General features: G+C 50.9%; 1 protein-coding gene across 4 annotated transcripts in view; it reads left to right on the top strand.

Annotated features, from left to right (window-relative positions):
• The window catches only part of LOC306811325 (S-adenosyl-L-methionine-dependent tRNA 4-demethylwyosine synthase TYW1-like), a 396,352-nt gene that overhangs the window by 69,092 nt on the left and 311,888 nt on the right, over positions 1-15,372 (top strand). For 3 of the 4 annotated variants that reach the window (XM_079324918.1, XM_079324919.1, XM_079324917.1), the window contains exons 14-15: positions 1,540-1,650; positions 7,712-7,879. In XM_079324918.1, coding sequence (XP_079181044.1) covers positions 1,540-1,650; positions 7,712-7,879 — 279 coding nt within the window. The remainder of the gene's footprint in view (positions 1-1,539; positions 1,651-7,711; positions 7,880-15,372) is intronic. The other variant, XM_079324920.1, reaches the window with a different exon arrangement.

The following is a 15,372-nucleotide window of genomic DNA, read 5'->3' as shown; positions in this document are numbered from 1 at the left end:
TCCACAGTGTGCAGGGACAGCAAAGGAGTTAATCCAAACTGCAGATTTGCTGGAAAATTGCTCTATAAATAAAAATAAATTCCAAAAATAAGTGAACTAAAACATCAGTAGAGGATGAAGGGGAGGATGGAATAAGCGGATGTGAGGAGTGGATTTGTCCCATGGCCAAGTGCTTGTGCTGAGAGGCCTTTTGTCACTGGTGACTCCTTTGGAGGGCAGCCCTTAGAGGGCAAATCACAGTAACTGCAAGCAGAGAAGTTCTGGGAGTGCTGTCTGCCACCTTCCAGGAGGAAGTTTGGTCTGGGAATCTTCTGCACAGCTCCCTGCCAGGAGGGGACAGCTGTGGGGGAACAGGGACAGGAGGAGAGGGAACAGCCTCAGACTGGGCAGGGGAGGCTCAGGGTGGATTTTGGGGAAAGTATTTCATGAAAGGGTTGTCAAACCCAGAAACAGGCAGTGCAGGGAGGTGGTGGAGGGATTTAACAGCCCTGTGGATGTGGCACTTGGGGACATGGCTCAGAGGTGGCCTTGGCAGTGCTGGGTCAAGTTTGGACACAATATCTTGAGAGCTTTTCCAATATAAATCATTCCATGTTTCTGTGAGAGTCCCAGTGCAGGGGATCCAGCTGGAGGCACTAAAACACCTGTGACTGATGTGCCTGGGGAAGCAAATCCAAGAGAGAGACATTTCCTGCTTGTTTTGTCATGAAGTTAAACTCCTGTACAAACAGAGAGCCTGGGATGTGAGGTCTGGCAGAGGGAGGGTTTGTGTAGCACGAGGTGACTCAGCCCAGGGGCTGCAGAGCAGATTTCCTGAAGGGACAGCCTTGGGTCTGCTTTGGTTCAATCTATGGTTTCTTGGAATACAAGAATGAATTTATTTCTTTTCTCCTGTTTTGAATCTGTGTGCAAGGCTGGAACATCTTCCCTGGGTCAGAATGGGGGATTTGTCCTTTATTCCTTGGTCAGAATGGGATATCAGTGGGATTTGTCCTTTATTCTTGGGTCAGAATGGGATGTCAATTGGATATGTCCTTTATTCCTGGGTCAGAATGGGATGTCACTGGGATTTTTCCCTTATTCCTGGGTCAGAATGGGATGTCACTAGGATTTTTCCCTTATTCCTGGGTTAGAATGGGATGCCAATGGGATTTGTTCTTTATTCCTGGATCAAAATGGGATGTCATTGGGATTTTTTCCCTTATTCCTGGATCAGAATGGGATGTCAGTGGGATTTTTTCCCTTATTCCTGGATCAGAATGGGATGTCACTGGGATTTGTCCTTTATTCCTGGGTCAGAATGGGATGTCACTGGGATTTGTCCTTTATTCCTGGGTAAGAATGGGATGTCACTGGGATTTGTCCTTTATTCCTGGGTAAGAATGGGATGTCACTGGGATTTGTCCTTTATTCCTGGATCAGAATGGGATGTCACTGGGATTTGTCCTTTATTCCTGGGTCAGAATGGGATGTCACTGGGATTTGTCCTTTATTCCTGGGTAAGAATGGGATGTCATTGGGATTTATCCTTTTTTCCAGCAACAACGCACTGTTTATAGGCTGACCCTGGTCAAAGCTTGGAATGTGGATGAAGTCAAAGCTTATGCTGACCTGATCTCCATTGGGAAACCAGACTTCATTGAGGTCAAGGTGAGCTGCATGAAGTTGTTTTCATTTTTCCAGCAGTATTTTTCATTGTTTTGTCCCCATTTCCCCCCCATTTCCCCCCTGCCTTTAGTCTAAACTTTCTGAGTGAGTAAAATTCTTCCAAAGTGATGCATAAAAAACTCTTCTCTTGCTTTTAATATTAGTGAATAATAATTAATTAACATTCAGGTAATGTTTCCTAGTGTCCTATGTGTGCCTTTGGAGTGGGTTTCCCTGTGCCACAAACCCAACTTTGTACCAGCCAAGCCTCAATTTCTGCCCTAGAGAATCATTACTTTCTGGCCTTCATTTGTATTTCCATGAAAACAATGAAAAATAGATTTTCCTTCTTTATATCAACTAGCAGTTGAAACAAAATATTCCAGGTGAAGCTGATAGTTTGGGATAGGATTCTTCCCATCCTGATCTTGAATTTTGCCAGAGGAAAGGTGAAAGGTTCAGTGATGTGGTTGTGTTTGGCTGGGTTTGAGAGCTGCCAGCAGGAGATGTGAGACACAGCAGGGTAAGAGGGGATTTATCACAGGCTTAATCATTCTAGTAAATAGAGACTGTAAAAAAAGTTACAAACTTGTAAAAAAGGCACTTTCCCAAGTACTCTGTGCATGCTCAGCTCCCTCAACTGTGTTTGTGCAACTCTGTTACTCCTGGACTCTCCTTTTTCTTTTCTCTTTTCCTTCTCTCTTATATTTTTTTAATCTTTCTTTCAGTTATTCTTGTTTTATTTTTCAACCTTTTTTTAGTGCTGCTATGAAGAAACAGCCTGGATTTTGCTGTGAAGGTTTGATACCTTCTCTCAGCATGGAGAGTTTTTCTCTCTAGGTGTGCTTTTGAAATGGGGAGCTTCATCCCAGCTCAGGTTTGGAGTTTGGTTTGAGGAAGATCCCTCTGTTTTCCACCTTCCTGGGTGTCTGCCAGGGATGGAGCAGAGGCTGTGGGGCTGGTGCTGCTGAGGCTGCTCTGCCTGGGGCATTGCTGTTAATTAGTGAGATGAGAGGTGGTGCCAGTTGGTGTTTCAGCAGGGATTCCCCCAGGAACTCTCCAGGGCAAACATCTGTCTGCTGCAAGGCACAGGCTGCTCTTCCCTCTGCCTCACAGTGTCACAGTCCTGCTTTCCCACAGCTCTGCCCTGGAAAAATCCTGCCTTGCTCTGCCAAGGAAGTAGCAGAGTGGACACAGGTGTGCTCCTGGTGCTCTTCCAGCTGGGTCAGGGATTTATCTGGGTCTCTGAACCCTGTTTGTGTGAGCTGGGACAGGGATTTATCTGGATCTCTAAGCCCAGTTTGTATGAGCTGGGACAGGGATATTCATGGATCTCTGAGCCCTGTTTCTATGAGCTGGGACAGGGGTTTTCATGGATCTCTGAACCCTGTTTGTGTGAGCTGGGACAGGGATTTATCTGAATCTCTGAACCCTGTTTCTATGAGCTGGGACAGGGGTTTTCATGGATCTCTGAGCCCTGTTTCTATGAGTGGGACAGAGGTTTTCTCTGAACCCTCTGAGCTCTGAACACAGCTCCCCTGTGAGCTGGGACAGGGAGGGGCTGGGTGACATGCCCAGAATCCAGTAGTGGGATGGTGGCACTGAATATCCAGCCTCACACTGTGGTGGTCACACAGCATTTGGTGCTTGGTAATTTTCCCCAAAAAACTTGGCATTTTTTATAAAAAGTCATTTTTTGTGCTCCTTTGAGAACGAAGCACATTTGGGATGAGGATAGGCCTCAGCATTCTTTTCTCCATCCTCTCAGTGTGCCAGGGTATAAAGCCAAGGACCAGGTGGTGCTCAAAGCCAACCCACAAAGAGTGATGAGGAGATTCTGCAAAGCTCTGCCTGAAAATGGGGCTGAGCCTGGGGATTTTCTGGTTGAAGACTTGGGATAAATGACATCCCTTTCAGATGAGGGGAGCTAATCCAGTGTTGTTCCAGAGAGAGGCTCACAGAGTGGATGGAGAGAGATTTTGATTCTGCAGGGCTTAATCCTTGTTCTCATTTCCATGAGTGCCTCACAGTGCTGTAACTCTGTGGGACCCCATTCTCCCACTTAAGCCAATAGTAAAGGGAGACTCAGTCATTAAAAATGCATCAAATTGATTTATTGCCTTAATCTGTTCTAATGCTAGCATGTCACTGTCACAGAGCTGATGGTTGTATTTAAGGTCTGGAACATGCCAGAACTCGTTTTCTTGCCACATTGCCCTCCTTGGGTTCTGAAATCCAGAGGTCTGTTTGATGTGCAGCATGTTTGTGTCCAGGGGAGGGGCTGGAGCCCCAGGGAACAGAGACAGGAGGAGAGGGAGATCTCCCTTTCAAAGAAGAAATTGTCTCAATATCCACCCTGAGCCTCCAGCATCCCAGCTCTTTGTGGTTCTGCCAGGATGAATCCAGAGCATCTGTGCTGGGCACACTCTGGATTTCACAGAATCATGGAATAGTTTGGGTTGGAAGGGACCTTAGAGCCCATCCATCCCCACCCCTGCCATGGCAGGGACACCTCCCACTGCCCCAGCTGCTCCAATCCTCATCCAGCCTGGCCTTGGGCACCTCCAGGGATAGGGGACTCCAAACGTACTTGGCAGCCCCTGCCAAGGCCTGACCATCTTCCCAAGGGGAAATTCCTCCTGATCTCCACCCTGAGCCTCCCCTGCCCAGCCTGAGGCAGTTCCCTCTCCTCCTGTCCCTGTTCCCTGGAGAGAGCCCGACCCCCCTGGCTGTGCCCTCCTGGCAGGGAGTTGTGCAGAGCCACAAGGTCCCTCCTGAGCCTCCTTTTCTCCAGGCTGATGATTGGTAACAGGTTGGACCTGGTAGTCCTGGAGGACTTTTCCACCAGGGTAATTCCATGGTTGTGACCCTGGAGCAGAGGGGGTGATTCAGCAGTGCCTGCTCCTCTCTGGATCCCCAGCCAGCTCATTGGAGAGCTGGCTGAAAGACTGGGTGCTGTGTTTGAGTTCAGCTTTCTCAGGAGGAGCTCCTTCCACTTGCAGGGACTCCCTGCAGATTTCCAGGCAGTGCAGCACTGCTAACCCTCAGCCACAGGTGCGGGGTGTCTGGAGAGCTGCTGGGAAGTGCTGGGGCTGTGCTGCACAACCAACCATCCCCAGCCCTCCCTGCAGACTGAAGTGACACAAAGGACTGATGGCCTGTGCTAAATCAGCTTGAAAGTGATGATTAAAAGCAGCCAAGGAGTTGAATGCTGGCTGAAGCCATGCAGCAGGAGCAGACGTGTGTGAGGCCTTGTGGCTGTAATTTGGGGAGTGCTGCTGCTCAGCTCAGGAGTGCTTTCATTGCAGAGACTGCAATCAACATGGCATTGAGGCTTTTTATATTTGTCTGGGGTCATGGCTGCCCCAGATTTTAAACAGTGTCTCTGTCACTCAGCAGCTTGGCCCACACTTTTGTTCTCTCTTAATTCACACCAGCCTCAATTAAATTTATAATTTGTGGGCTTGGAAAGAAGAGAATTGTTTTATTCAGTAATTAAATTGGGAAGTCTGGAGTATGAGTGGAGGAACAAAGCACTGTCAGCTGTAGTTGTTTCCTTCAGAGCCCTGGGGATTGGAAGGACTGCTGGCTGTCTTCATCCCGGGGCAGGAGGCAGGTCCTGGGGCAGGAGTGTGCTTCCTGTGCTTGCCACAGCACCAGCAACCATCCTGCACAGGGCTCTGGGCAATGCACTGGTGCTCACTCAGCTCCATTACAGCTGAAAATCAGCCCTGGCTCAGCACAGGCAGGAGCTGGAGCTGCTGGAGGAGCCCAGAGGAGGCTCCAGGATGAGCAGAGGATGGAGCAGCTCTGCTGGGAGAGCTGGGGGTGTTCAGCTGGAGAGGAGAAGCTTTGGGGTGAAATCAGTGTGACCTTGCAGGGCCTGAAGGAGCTCCAGGAAACATGGAGAGAGACTTTGGACAGGGGTCTAGAGTAACAGGACACAGGGAATGGCTCCCAGTGCCAGATGGCAGGGCTGGGTGGGATATTGGGCAGGAATTGTCCCTGTGATTGGGGCAGCCCTGGCACAGGGTGCCCAGAGCAGCTGTGGCTGCCCCTGGATCCCTGGCAGTGCCCAAGGCCAGGCTGGACAGGGCTGGGAGCAGCTGGGACAGTGGAAGGTGTCCCTGCCATGGCAGGAGTGGCACTGGATGGGCTCTAAGGTCCCTCATAACCCAAACTATTCCATGATTCCATCATTCTGTGAAATCCAGAGTGTGCCCAGCACAGTTACTCTGGAGCATCCTGGCAGAACCACTGAGAGCTGGGATGCTTTTCAAAGGCTTCTGCATTTCAAGGTACTTGGCCAGAGCTCTGTGGATTAGGCTGCTCAAAGCACCCTTATTAAGCAGGTAATTAAGAGGCAGCATCGTTGCTGTTCCTGCTGCAGGGAGGTTGGGGAGAGAGCTCTGGGTGAACAATGGGATCCTTTCCTTTTTAATTCTTGATGTCTTAATAACTGTCTTCATGCATTACTGCAAAGCAGAACGTGACCGCCCTCATCAACTCCACATGGGCTTTAAGTGCTATCAGCTGTTAATTAACTCCAGTTTGAAGAAGTTGGGGAAGTTGAAAGCTGCTTTCCTTCGGTGTGCTGGAAGCTGATTCCCATTGATTTGTGCTGGGAATTAATCAGCCAGCCAAGCACTCATTTATTCCATTTGCCTCTGTGCTTCCTTTGCTTGTAAACGATATCTTTGTAGTTTACTGAGAGCATGAATCATGTTGGAGCTTCTGAAGAATTTTCCCCCCTCTATACTCATACATTTTTCATGCTGCTCAAATCATAATCTGGATAATGAGTGTGGGGAGAATATTGCTGTGTGTCTCCAGCTGAACTTTGGGATCCAAACCCCAGATTTGCATGGCTGGCTGCTCTGATGTAACACTGACTAATAGAGAAGGAAGATGTTTAAACTCTGGGTTCAGACTTACAGAGCTGGGCTAAAAAAGCCTGAATGTACATCCCTGGTGAGCACTCCTTGGCTTGTGCCCTGTCAGTCTTCCTCCAGGCTGGCTCTGACTTATGGTGCCTGGGCAGATTAATGGGGAGAGTACCTCATAAATTTATGGGTGAGAAGGTAATTGCTTCCAAAACTTGTACAGTTCCCAATTAGCAGCAGGCTGTTGCTCCTGCTGCCCTGTGTGTGCACTGTGCTCTGGTTGAAAGTGTTGGCAAAGATGTGTCTGCACATTCCATGTCCAGGGAAATGCAGGTAAAGCAGGGATTGGGAGAATGTGCCATGGCCATGCCACACATGAGCCTGGATGCAAATTCCATTGAAAGGAGGTCCAAGTGTTCTTCCCAAGGGGAAAACCACAAATAGGCCAGACACAACCATCAATAAAACTGTGTTGTAAAGGTTGATGCTTGATGGGATTTTGTGACTGGAATAAAAGAGCTCAGCCCAAGAGCAGAGAGGCTGGAATCACCCAGAGAAGGGCAGAGGGGCTGGGTGGTGTCTGTAGGAAAAGCCCTTTGTGTTTGCCCTTTGGGTACCAGGGTTGTCACCAGCTCTGGGATCTGCTGTGTGATCTCCTCTCAGCCATGGCAGGTTAGATTGGGTTTGCTGGCCACCAGCTGCAGTTTGAGTTGGAGCTTGAGACCCAGAGTCTGCTGCAGTTTGGGATGCAGTTTGGGATGCAGTTTGCTGCTGGCTGTGCTGTGAGGAGGAAGGGACATGCAGCCATGCAAGGGACAGATAAGGTAAGAAGATGTGTGAGGACAGGTGGGGTCAGACATCTGGGAAAGGGACAGGCTGGGGTTTAGCCAGTCATGCAGAGAGGAGAGAAGGAGTCAGAGCTGAAAGAAGTTGACTGAAAGAAGGCACAAAAGGTTTTCTGATGTCAGTCCAGTCTATCTTGACATAATTACTGCAGCACTTTGGGGATGTGTCACTGCAGGGGGGACCCGTTTTTGTGCCATCTGTGAATGTGTGACCTTGCCATGGGATCTGACTGAGGGGGGCAGAGCTGGCACCGCAGGGTTTGCTGTGGGCTGGGGAGGGCCGAGGCAGGGCTGGGAGGGCTGAACTGACTGTGCTGTCTCTCTGTGTGTCCCCAGGGTGTGACATACTGTGGGGAGAGCTCTGCCAGCAGCCTGAGCATGGCCAACGTGCCGTGGCACGGGGAGGTGCAGAGCTTCGCGCAGGAGCTGGCGCGGCTGCTGCCCGACTACGGCATCGCCTGCGAGCACCAGCACTCCAACTGCCTGCTGCTGGCCCACTGCAAGGTGAGCTGCCTGCCCCTGCCTGCAGCACTGCAACTGCCTGCTGCTGGCCCACTGCAAGGTGAGCTGCCTGCCCCTGCCTGCAGCACTGCAACTGCCTGCTGCTGGCCCACTGCAAGGTGAGCTGCCTGCCCCTGCCTGCAGCACTGCAACTGCCTGCTGCTGGCCCACTGCAAGGTGAGCTGCCTGCCCCTGCCTGCAGCACTGCAACTGCCTGCTGCTGGCCCACTGCAAGGTGAGCTGCCTGCCCCTGCCTGCAGCACTGCAACTGCCTGCTGCTGGCCCACTGCAAGGTGAGTTGCCTGCCCCTGGGAGGGCCATGCTGCTGCTGGCCCACTGCAAGGTGAACCTGCCCTCCCCTGGGAGGGCCATGCTGCTGCTGGCACCCTCCAGTCAGCTGCACTTGCTCAGGCTGGAAAGCACTCTGGGGGTTCTATGTCCAGCCTAGCAGTGGTAAGGACACCACTGACCCACGTGCCCAGGTGCCACATGCCACCTGTGTTAAACCCCTCTAGAGGAAGGAACTCCACCCCTGCCCATTCCAAAGCTTCCCAAGCCCCTCCAGTCACTGACCAGCAGAATCCATGTTGTGCCCCAGGATTCCAGCCCTTCATACCTCTGGATGCCACTTGGACCCAAGAGATGCTCTCTTACTTTCCTGTTCAGAGGCAGAATCACCACATTTGAATCAGAGAACCATAGAATCATTTGGGTTGGAAAAGCCCAACCACTCCCCCAGCACTGCCAAAGCCACCACTGCCCAGTGTCCCCAGGTGCCACATCCACAGGTCTGTTAAACCCTTCCAGGGATGGGGACTCCAGACCTCCCTGGGCAGCCCTTTCCAGGAAGGAGTTTCCCCAAAATCCACCCTGAGCCTCCCCTGCCCAGCCTGAGGCCGTTCCCTCTCCTCCTGTCCCTGTTCCCTGGAGCAGAGCCCGACCCCCCCGGCTGTGCCCTCCTGGCAGGGAGTTGTGCAGAGCCACAAGGTCCCTCCTGAGCCTCCTTTTCTCCAGGCTCAGCCCCTTTCCAGCTCCCTCAGCTGCTCTTGGGGCTCCAGCCCCTTCCCAGCTCTGTTCCCTTCCTTGGACATGCTCCAACTGCTCAACGTTTTTCTTGTCATGACAGCTGCTCTGAGCAAGCTCACCACCCTCATGATAAAAAATATTACCTTATATCCAGTGTAAATCGACCCTGCTGCTGTTTAAATCCATCAGCCCTTCCAACAGGTCCTGCTGGAAAGGTTTGTCACCATCTCCTCTTCACATACTGGAAAGGAAATGAAACAAAATACAAGGGAAATGCCAAAAAAAAATCATTTTAAAGGATGCAGGAAATGAAAAAATAATGAGTACATATTTGCTTTCTGAGCTGCAGAAGAGATTAATAGAAAGACAGCAGAAAAAGATAGTGTGCCAGTTGGGCACCTGATAAAATTGTAGATTCCTGGAATGCTTTGGGTGGGAAGGACCTTAAAGCCCATCCCATTCCATGGGCAGGGACACCTCCCACTGCCCCAGGCTGCTCCAGCCTGGCCCTGGCACTGCCAGGGATCCAGGGGCAGCCACAGCAGCTCTGGGCACCCTGTGCCAGCCCTGCCCACCCTCACAGGGAGGAATTTCTCCTGAATATTCAGTCTATATCTACTTTGGAATCTGCACAGGGAGCAGCTGGGAAGGAGCAGAGAAAACCAGGACACCTGGCACTGGTTGTGTTTGATCTCACCTTAAATTGGCTTTATTTACAGTCTCACTCCTGGCTGTTGCCACTGGCAACTGTTCCTGAGAAAGCAAAATCTCCTTTTGCATTGTAAGGTCCAGGAAAGCAAACAAACAGATTGCAGAAACCTTCTTGAGGCAGAATTTAAGTAACACCATTAGCAAGGAGAATAAATTGGTACCTGCCCAGGAGGAATTCAACAGCTGCTTCTCCTTCCACAGCCATTACCAGAATGTGTCTGTGGGAAACAATCTGTCCTCGGTGCTAAAATAGCTAATAAAAATAAATTTATTTCTATTAGGGTTTAATTTTTGAGTTTCAGGCTCTAATGGAGAATAAAATCTGTCAGTGCCTATTATTTGCAGGAAAACCTGTGCTCTGGGATTGATCAAAGTGGAGTGAGTAATTACAAAATCAAAGGGGTCTTTAAAAAATTAAGGAGTTGCAGGAAGAGTGTAATAAAAATCATTAAGAAATGTGATTTATTTCACTGTGTTTTCCTAGGTCTGAGTTTGGAGGTGTTCAAGCAATGCTCCTGATAAATTTAATGCTGCCATTGAATGCCAGCCTGTAGGAAAGATTCTGGGAATGTCAGGAATAATTCATCCTGCAGCTGCTGCCTGGGATGGATGGGACTCATTGATTGGCACCTGCTTGTGATGAGTGACAGCTCAGGACTTGAGCTCTGAAGTCTCTGAAGTGCAGGGCTTTAGGGAAAAAAGGGATTCTAAGGAAGGCAAACTGCAGGGTTTGTGTCTGGTGTTATTTTCTCTCTCTGGAGGTTACAAGGTGGTGATGAGATGGGAACTGGAGCACTTGGAGGCCTTCAGGGTCCTAAAACTCTCCCATGCAGCCTCCAGGTCTCTTCCCCCACCCACAGGTCTCTTCTCCCATCTGGCCAGCACTGGCTTCTGCTCTCTGCCAGTGTCTGCAGGCACCAGGAGGTGCTGGTGGCCCTCAGCATTTAGGGGATGATGGGTCCCCCTTCAATCTCAGAGACAGTTCAAGAAGTCCTGCAGACTGAATCCTCACAGCAAGCTGTTTGATTTCCACCTGTCATTCCCAGAGAACAACCCCTGTGCCCTGCTCCCCATGCCCTGGGATCCCCCAGCTATGGGACTTCCATGGCTTTGGGGTGATGGGTGTCAGCTCCTCACAACCCCAGACTGCTTTGGGTTGGGAGGGACCTTAGAGCCCATCCAGTGCCACCCCTGCCATGGCAGGGACACCTCCCACTGTCCCAGCTGCCCAGCCCTGCCCAGTCTGGCCTTGGGCACTGCCAGGGATGGTGGGACAGCCAGGGCTGAGTGCAGCCTTCCCTTGGCTCAGCCTGGGCTCCTCTTCTCTGCCCTTCCTGCATCCTTCTCCCAGCTTGCCCCTGCTTCCCATCTCTCTTTGAGAGTTCCTTGGTGTTTTTGCTCCATCTTCTTTGATTCTGCTGAATTCTTGAGTAGTTCTCTTTGCTTTCTAGTAAATCCCATAAACCATGGTCACAAAAATGGGGTTTATGGCATCACTTTGACCTAATGGGCTAAGATACCACCACAGCAGCAACTTGCTAATGGAACAGTTAATTCATGGAACCTTTTCCAGAGAGAGGCCTGAGGCTGCTGCTGTTCCTGGCTGGGACAGTCAGTGCACCCTCAGGAGGACCAAACAAGCTCCTGAGAAGGGGAAGGTGCTGCAGCTGCCTTGAGGGAGGATTTCTCTGAAGGAAATTCCATATCTTGGTCATTTCTGGACTAAATCCCTCTGCCCCACAGTGCTGGATTTGCTTTCCATGCATCCATTTGCTGGATTTTGCTCTGTGTTCCACCCTGTCCTTGTCCCAAAGCACTTCCTGGCACTTGCAGCCCATTTTGTTCATTAACCCTTCCCCCCTTGAGCAGGTGGTTGCTTTCCCAGCTCTCTGGGGTTTTACACCACCAATTTCTGGCCAGTTCAGTCAGTGCCATTGTGCTGCCCTCAGCCAGGCTGAGGCACTGGGATGCCAGAGTTCTGGGGTAGAGCAGGAACACCCCTATGACCCCAGGGCTGGTTTCCCTGTCCCTGAGTGATGCACAGCTCAGGGAATGCTCCTGGAGTTCCAGTGCTTGCTCTGCTGGAGGTCTCAGCTCACTGGGTGGGCTCAGCATCCTGCTCGCATCAGCCTTTTCTGTCTTAATTAATCTAATGGGCCTGGGATTGGATGGAAAAGCTCTCCAAGATCATTGAGTCCAACTGTCCACCCTGGAGCAGCAGTGTGTCCCCTGGTGTCATATCCACACATCTTTGGGACGCTTCCAGCTGTGGGGACTCCACCCCTGCCCTGGGCAACTGTGCCAGGCCCTGACCACCCTTTCAGTGAGGAAATCTTCCCTGATATCCAAGCTGACAGTTTGGGATTGTTCCCTCTTGTCTTGTCCCTTGTTCCCTGGGAGAAGGGACCAACACCCACCTCCCTCCTTACCAAGCCTAAAGCAAAGACTGCACAAGGAGAGTGTCCATTCCTGAATCCAGATATTCCCTCAGGGTGCAGCTGTGTGCCCCAGCCCTCCCTTGCCCCACCAGCTGGATTCTTTCCCTGTTGGATTGTGCTCTCCAGCATGGCAGGGTCACCTTGGCATCCACAAAGGCAGAGGCTTTTGGGGACATGCCTTTAATGAGTTCATTTCCCATACCCAGACTCCCCTGTGAGGGTGGGCAGGGCTGGCACAGGGTGCCCAGAGCAGCTGTGGCTGCCCCTGGATCCCTGGCAGTGCCCAAGGCCAGGCTGGACAGGGCTGGGAGCAGCTGGGACAGTGGGAGGTGTCCCTGCCATGGCAGGGGTAGCACTGGATGGGCTTTGAGGTGCCTTTCCACCCAGTTCTGGGATCCTGTGTGGCTGCAGCACTGGGGGTGTCACAGCATCTCCAGGGCAGGTGTTGGGGACAGGGAACAGCCTGGCCAGAGGTGCCCATCCCTCTTCTTCAGCCACAGAATCATCCCAGCCAGGAGGGACTTGGCCTTTTCCTCCTGCTGTCAGTGCCATGGAGCTCGGTGTGTCCCTGTGCCCACAGGAGGCTCTGGAGCTCAGGGAAAGTCACTGGAGTGTTCCATGCTGAGCATCCCATGCTGAGCATCCCAGCTATATTTAGGGAGGAGGAGGAAGCACTTCAGTCCCAGCTGCACATCCCCTGATGAGGGGTGGATCAGGGACAAAGAATCCATCACGTTTAGTTCCTTCCTGCCTCAGTCCTTCAGAGTCCTTGTGATCCAGCATCCCAGATCCAGGGACAGCATCACAGCTTGGAGGCAGAAGGTCACAAAGAGGCAGAGCACTCTGGCATGTGCAGCAGAGCAGGGGATGGGGTGGAGCCCAGGTGTGCACAAGGTGTCTCAGCAGCCAGGCAGCCTCCTTGGGGCAGGAGTGAGCATGGAATGGTGGAATTCCCAAAGGTTTCTCCCTTTCCCTTGTCTCTTGGCAGCAGGAAGGTGGCTCTGCTGACTGGATGTGTCAGGGTTAGGAGCAGCTCTCCATTGTGCTGAAGCTTTCATCCTTGGGAATGGGAGCAGCTGAGCTGCAGCCCTGGCTCCAGTGGCAGCTGGGCTGTTCCACCTGGCAGCAGGCAGGGATTAAAAACCCAAATCTGTCTTCCCCTGGAATAACTCCCCGGGTCAGGGGGATTATCATCACAGGGTCCATGGGCTGTGTCACTGCTGGGTTCAGCTCAGGGCAGTTCAGGTTGGGAATCCTAAGCAGTGAATTCCATCTCCAGAACATTCCCTGTGCTCCTCTAGAGCTGTTCCCTGTGAGCAGCGAATTCCATCTCCAGAACATTCCCTGTGCTCCTCTGCAGGTGTTTCCTCTGAGCAGTGAATTCCATCTCCAGAACATTCCATGTCTCCTCTGCAGGTGTTCCCTGTGAGCAGTGAATTCCATCTCCAGAACATTCCATGTCTCCTCTGCAGGTGTTCCCTCTGCCCTGACACCTCTGGCTGCTCCTGAGCACAGGCTGAAGTCACTGAGAGTGGAACTGCTCCTTGTTCCCTTCTAAAGCTGACTTTGTGGGAATTGTGCTGGTAGCTGTTCCCAGATCCTGTCTGCAGAGCTGCTAAGGGATTTAAGGCTTGGTTATTCCCCGGGCTGTGTCCCTGTGCTGCTTTTCCTTCAGCCCCATGGATTGGGATGTGCAGAGTCTCAGCTGGGTGTGCCTGGCATCCCAGTGCTTGTGGGATCAGAGTCAGGGAATGGTTTGGGTGGGAAGGGACCTAAACCCCATCCAGTGCCAGCCCCTTCAAGGGCAGGGACACCTCCCACTGCTCCAGCCTGGCCTTGGACATTTCCAGAGATCCAGGGGCAGCCACAGCTGCTCTGGGCACCCTGTGCCAGGGCTGCCACCCTCACAGGAACAATTCCTGCCCAATATCCCATCTAACCCTGCTAAGAGGCCATGATTCCCATCTCTTACCTCACCTGCAACTTAAAAACCAGCTCAATTCCTTACTAAAGCCTGAGGTTAGGACAGTAATTCAAAAGGAGAAGTTTGCAGGTTTTTGCCAAGCACTGTGACCCTGCTCAGAGTAATTTCTCACAAAATTTCTCCTTGTTTTGCTGAGTGTCTCCAGTTCAGTCACTTCCCCTGTCAAACAAAGGAAGCCTTAAATAATTGTGAGCCTTGATGAGGTGAGAAAGGGGGTGCTCACAGCTCAGGGGGTGTCTGCCTGCCCCTCTGCACAGCCCACATGTGTGGACATGTGGCATCCTCTGCCTGGAGCTCTTCTGGCCTCTGCAGGTGCCTCAGCTCACTCCAGGGACATTCCAAATGAGAGAAGAAAATCCAGGGATGCTGGGGGTTAATGGCCAGCTGTGGCCAGGGTAAAAGCTTATTTATGTATTTTTTATATATGTATTCTATGCTGTAGAACGTTTTCTAGAAGGTATAAATATCTCCTTTTTATATACAAGAATATATATAAAATGTACATTATTGATATGTTTTTGGGTATTTTTATATAGATACATAAAATATTCCTCCCTGTGAGAACCTGTGGCTGTCCTTGATCCCTGGAATTTTCCAAGGCCAGGTTAGGAGCAGCCTGGGATAGTGGAAGGTGTCCCTGCCCATGGCAGAGATGGAATGGGATAATCCTAAAGTCCCTTCCAGCCCAAAGCATCCTGGATTCTCTGAACAGCTAGAAAAGACTATATATAAATACTCTTTATGTATTTCATATTCATCTCTCCCATATAGCCATGGGAATATTCCCATCTCTCAGACTGATAGATCTCACTGGGTTTTGATGCTGAGTTTTTCCAGCAGCTGGGAGGAGTTTTAGTCTGGTTTGGGTTTGGTTTTTGTTTGTTGGTTTTGGTGAGCTTGAGTTGGTTTGGGGTTTGGTTAACTTTGAGGTTTTTTTGTTTGATTTGTGGTTTTTTGATTGGTTCATTTTTTTGGGGGGGGGGATTTGGAGTTTTGTTTCTGATATTTCATTTTGGTTTGGTTTTTTCCCCCGTTTTAAGGTGTTTGGTTTTGGGAATTTGGATTTTTAGGGGAAATTGTGTTGTTTTATTTTTGTTTATTGTGATTTTGAGAGTTTATCTTTTGAGGGGAGCTTTGTGGGGGTTTTTTCTGTGGTTATTTTTGTTTGGTTTGGAAGGGGCAGGTTTTGTTTGTTCTGGGTTGGGTTTTTTGATTTTTTATGGGGCTGGTTCCCCTGCAGGAGCCACCACAGCCTTTTCTTCCTCTTCCTCCTCTTCTGCTCCACTCTCTCCTGTGCTGTTCAGTGCTTCCCTGAAATCCTCTGGATGTTGGTGGTG

This window comes from Erithacus rubecula, assembly GCF_903797595.1.
Source record: "Erithacus rubecula genome assembly, chromosome: 22".
NCBI classification, from domain to species: Eukaryota; Metazoa; Chordata; class Aves; order Passeriformes; family Muscicapidae; genus Erithacus; species Erithacus rubecula.
This window is presented reverse-complemented; position numbering and strand designations above follow the sequence as displayed.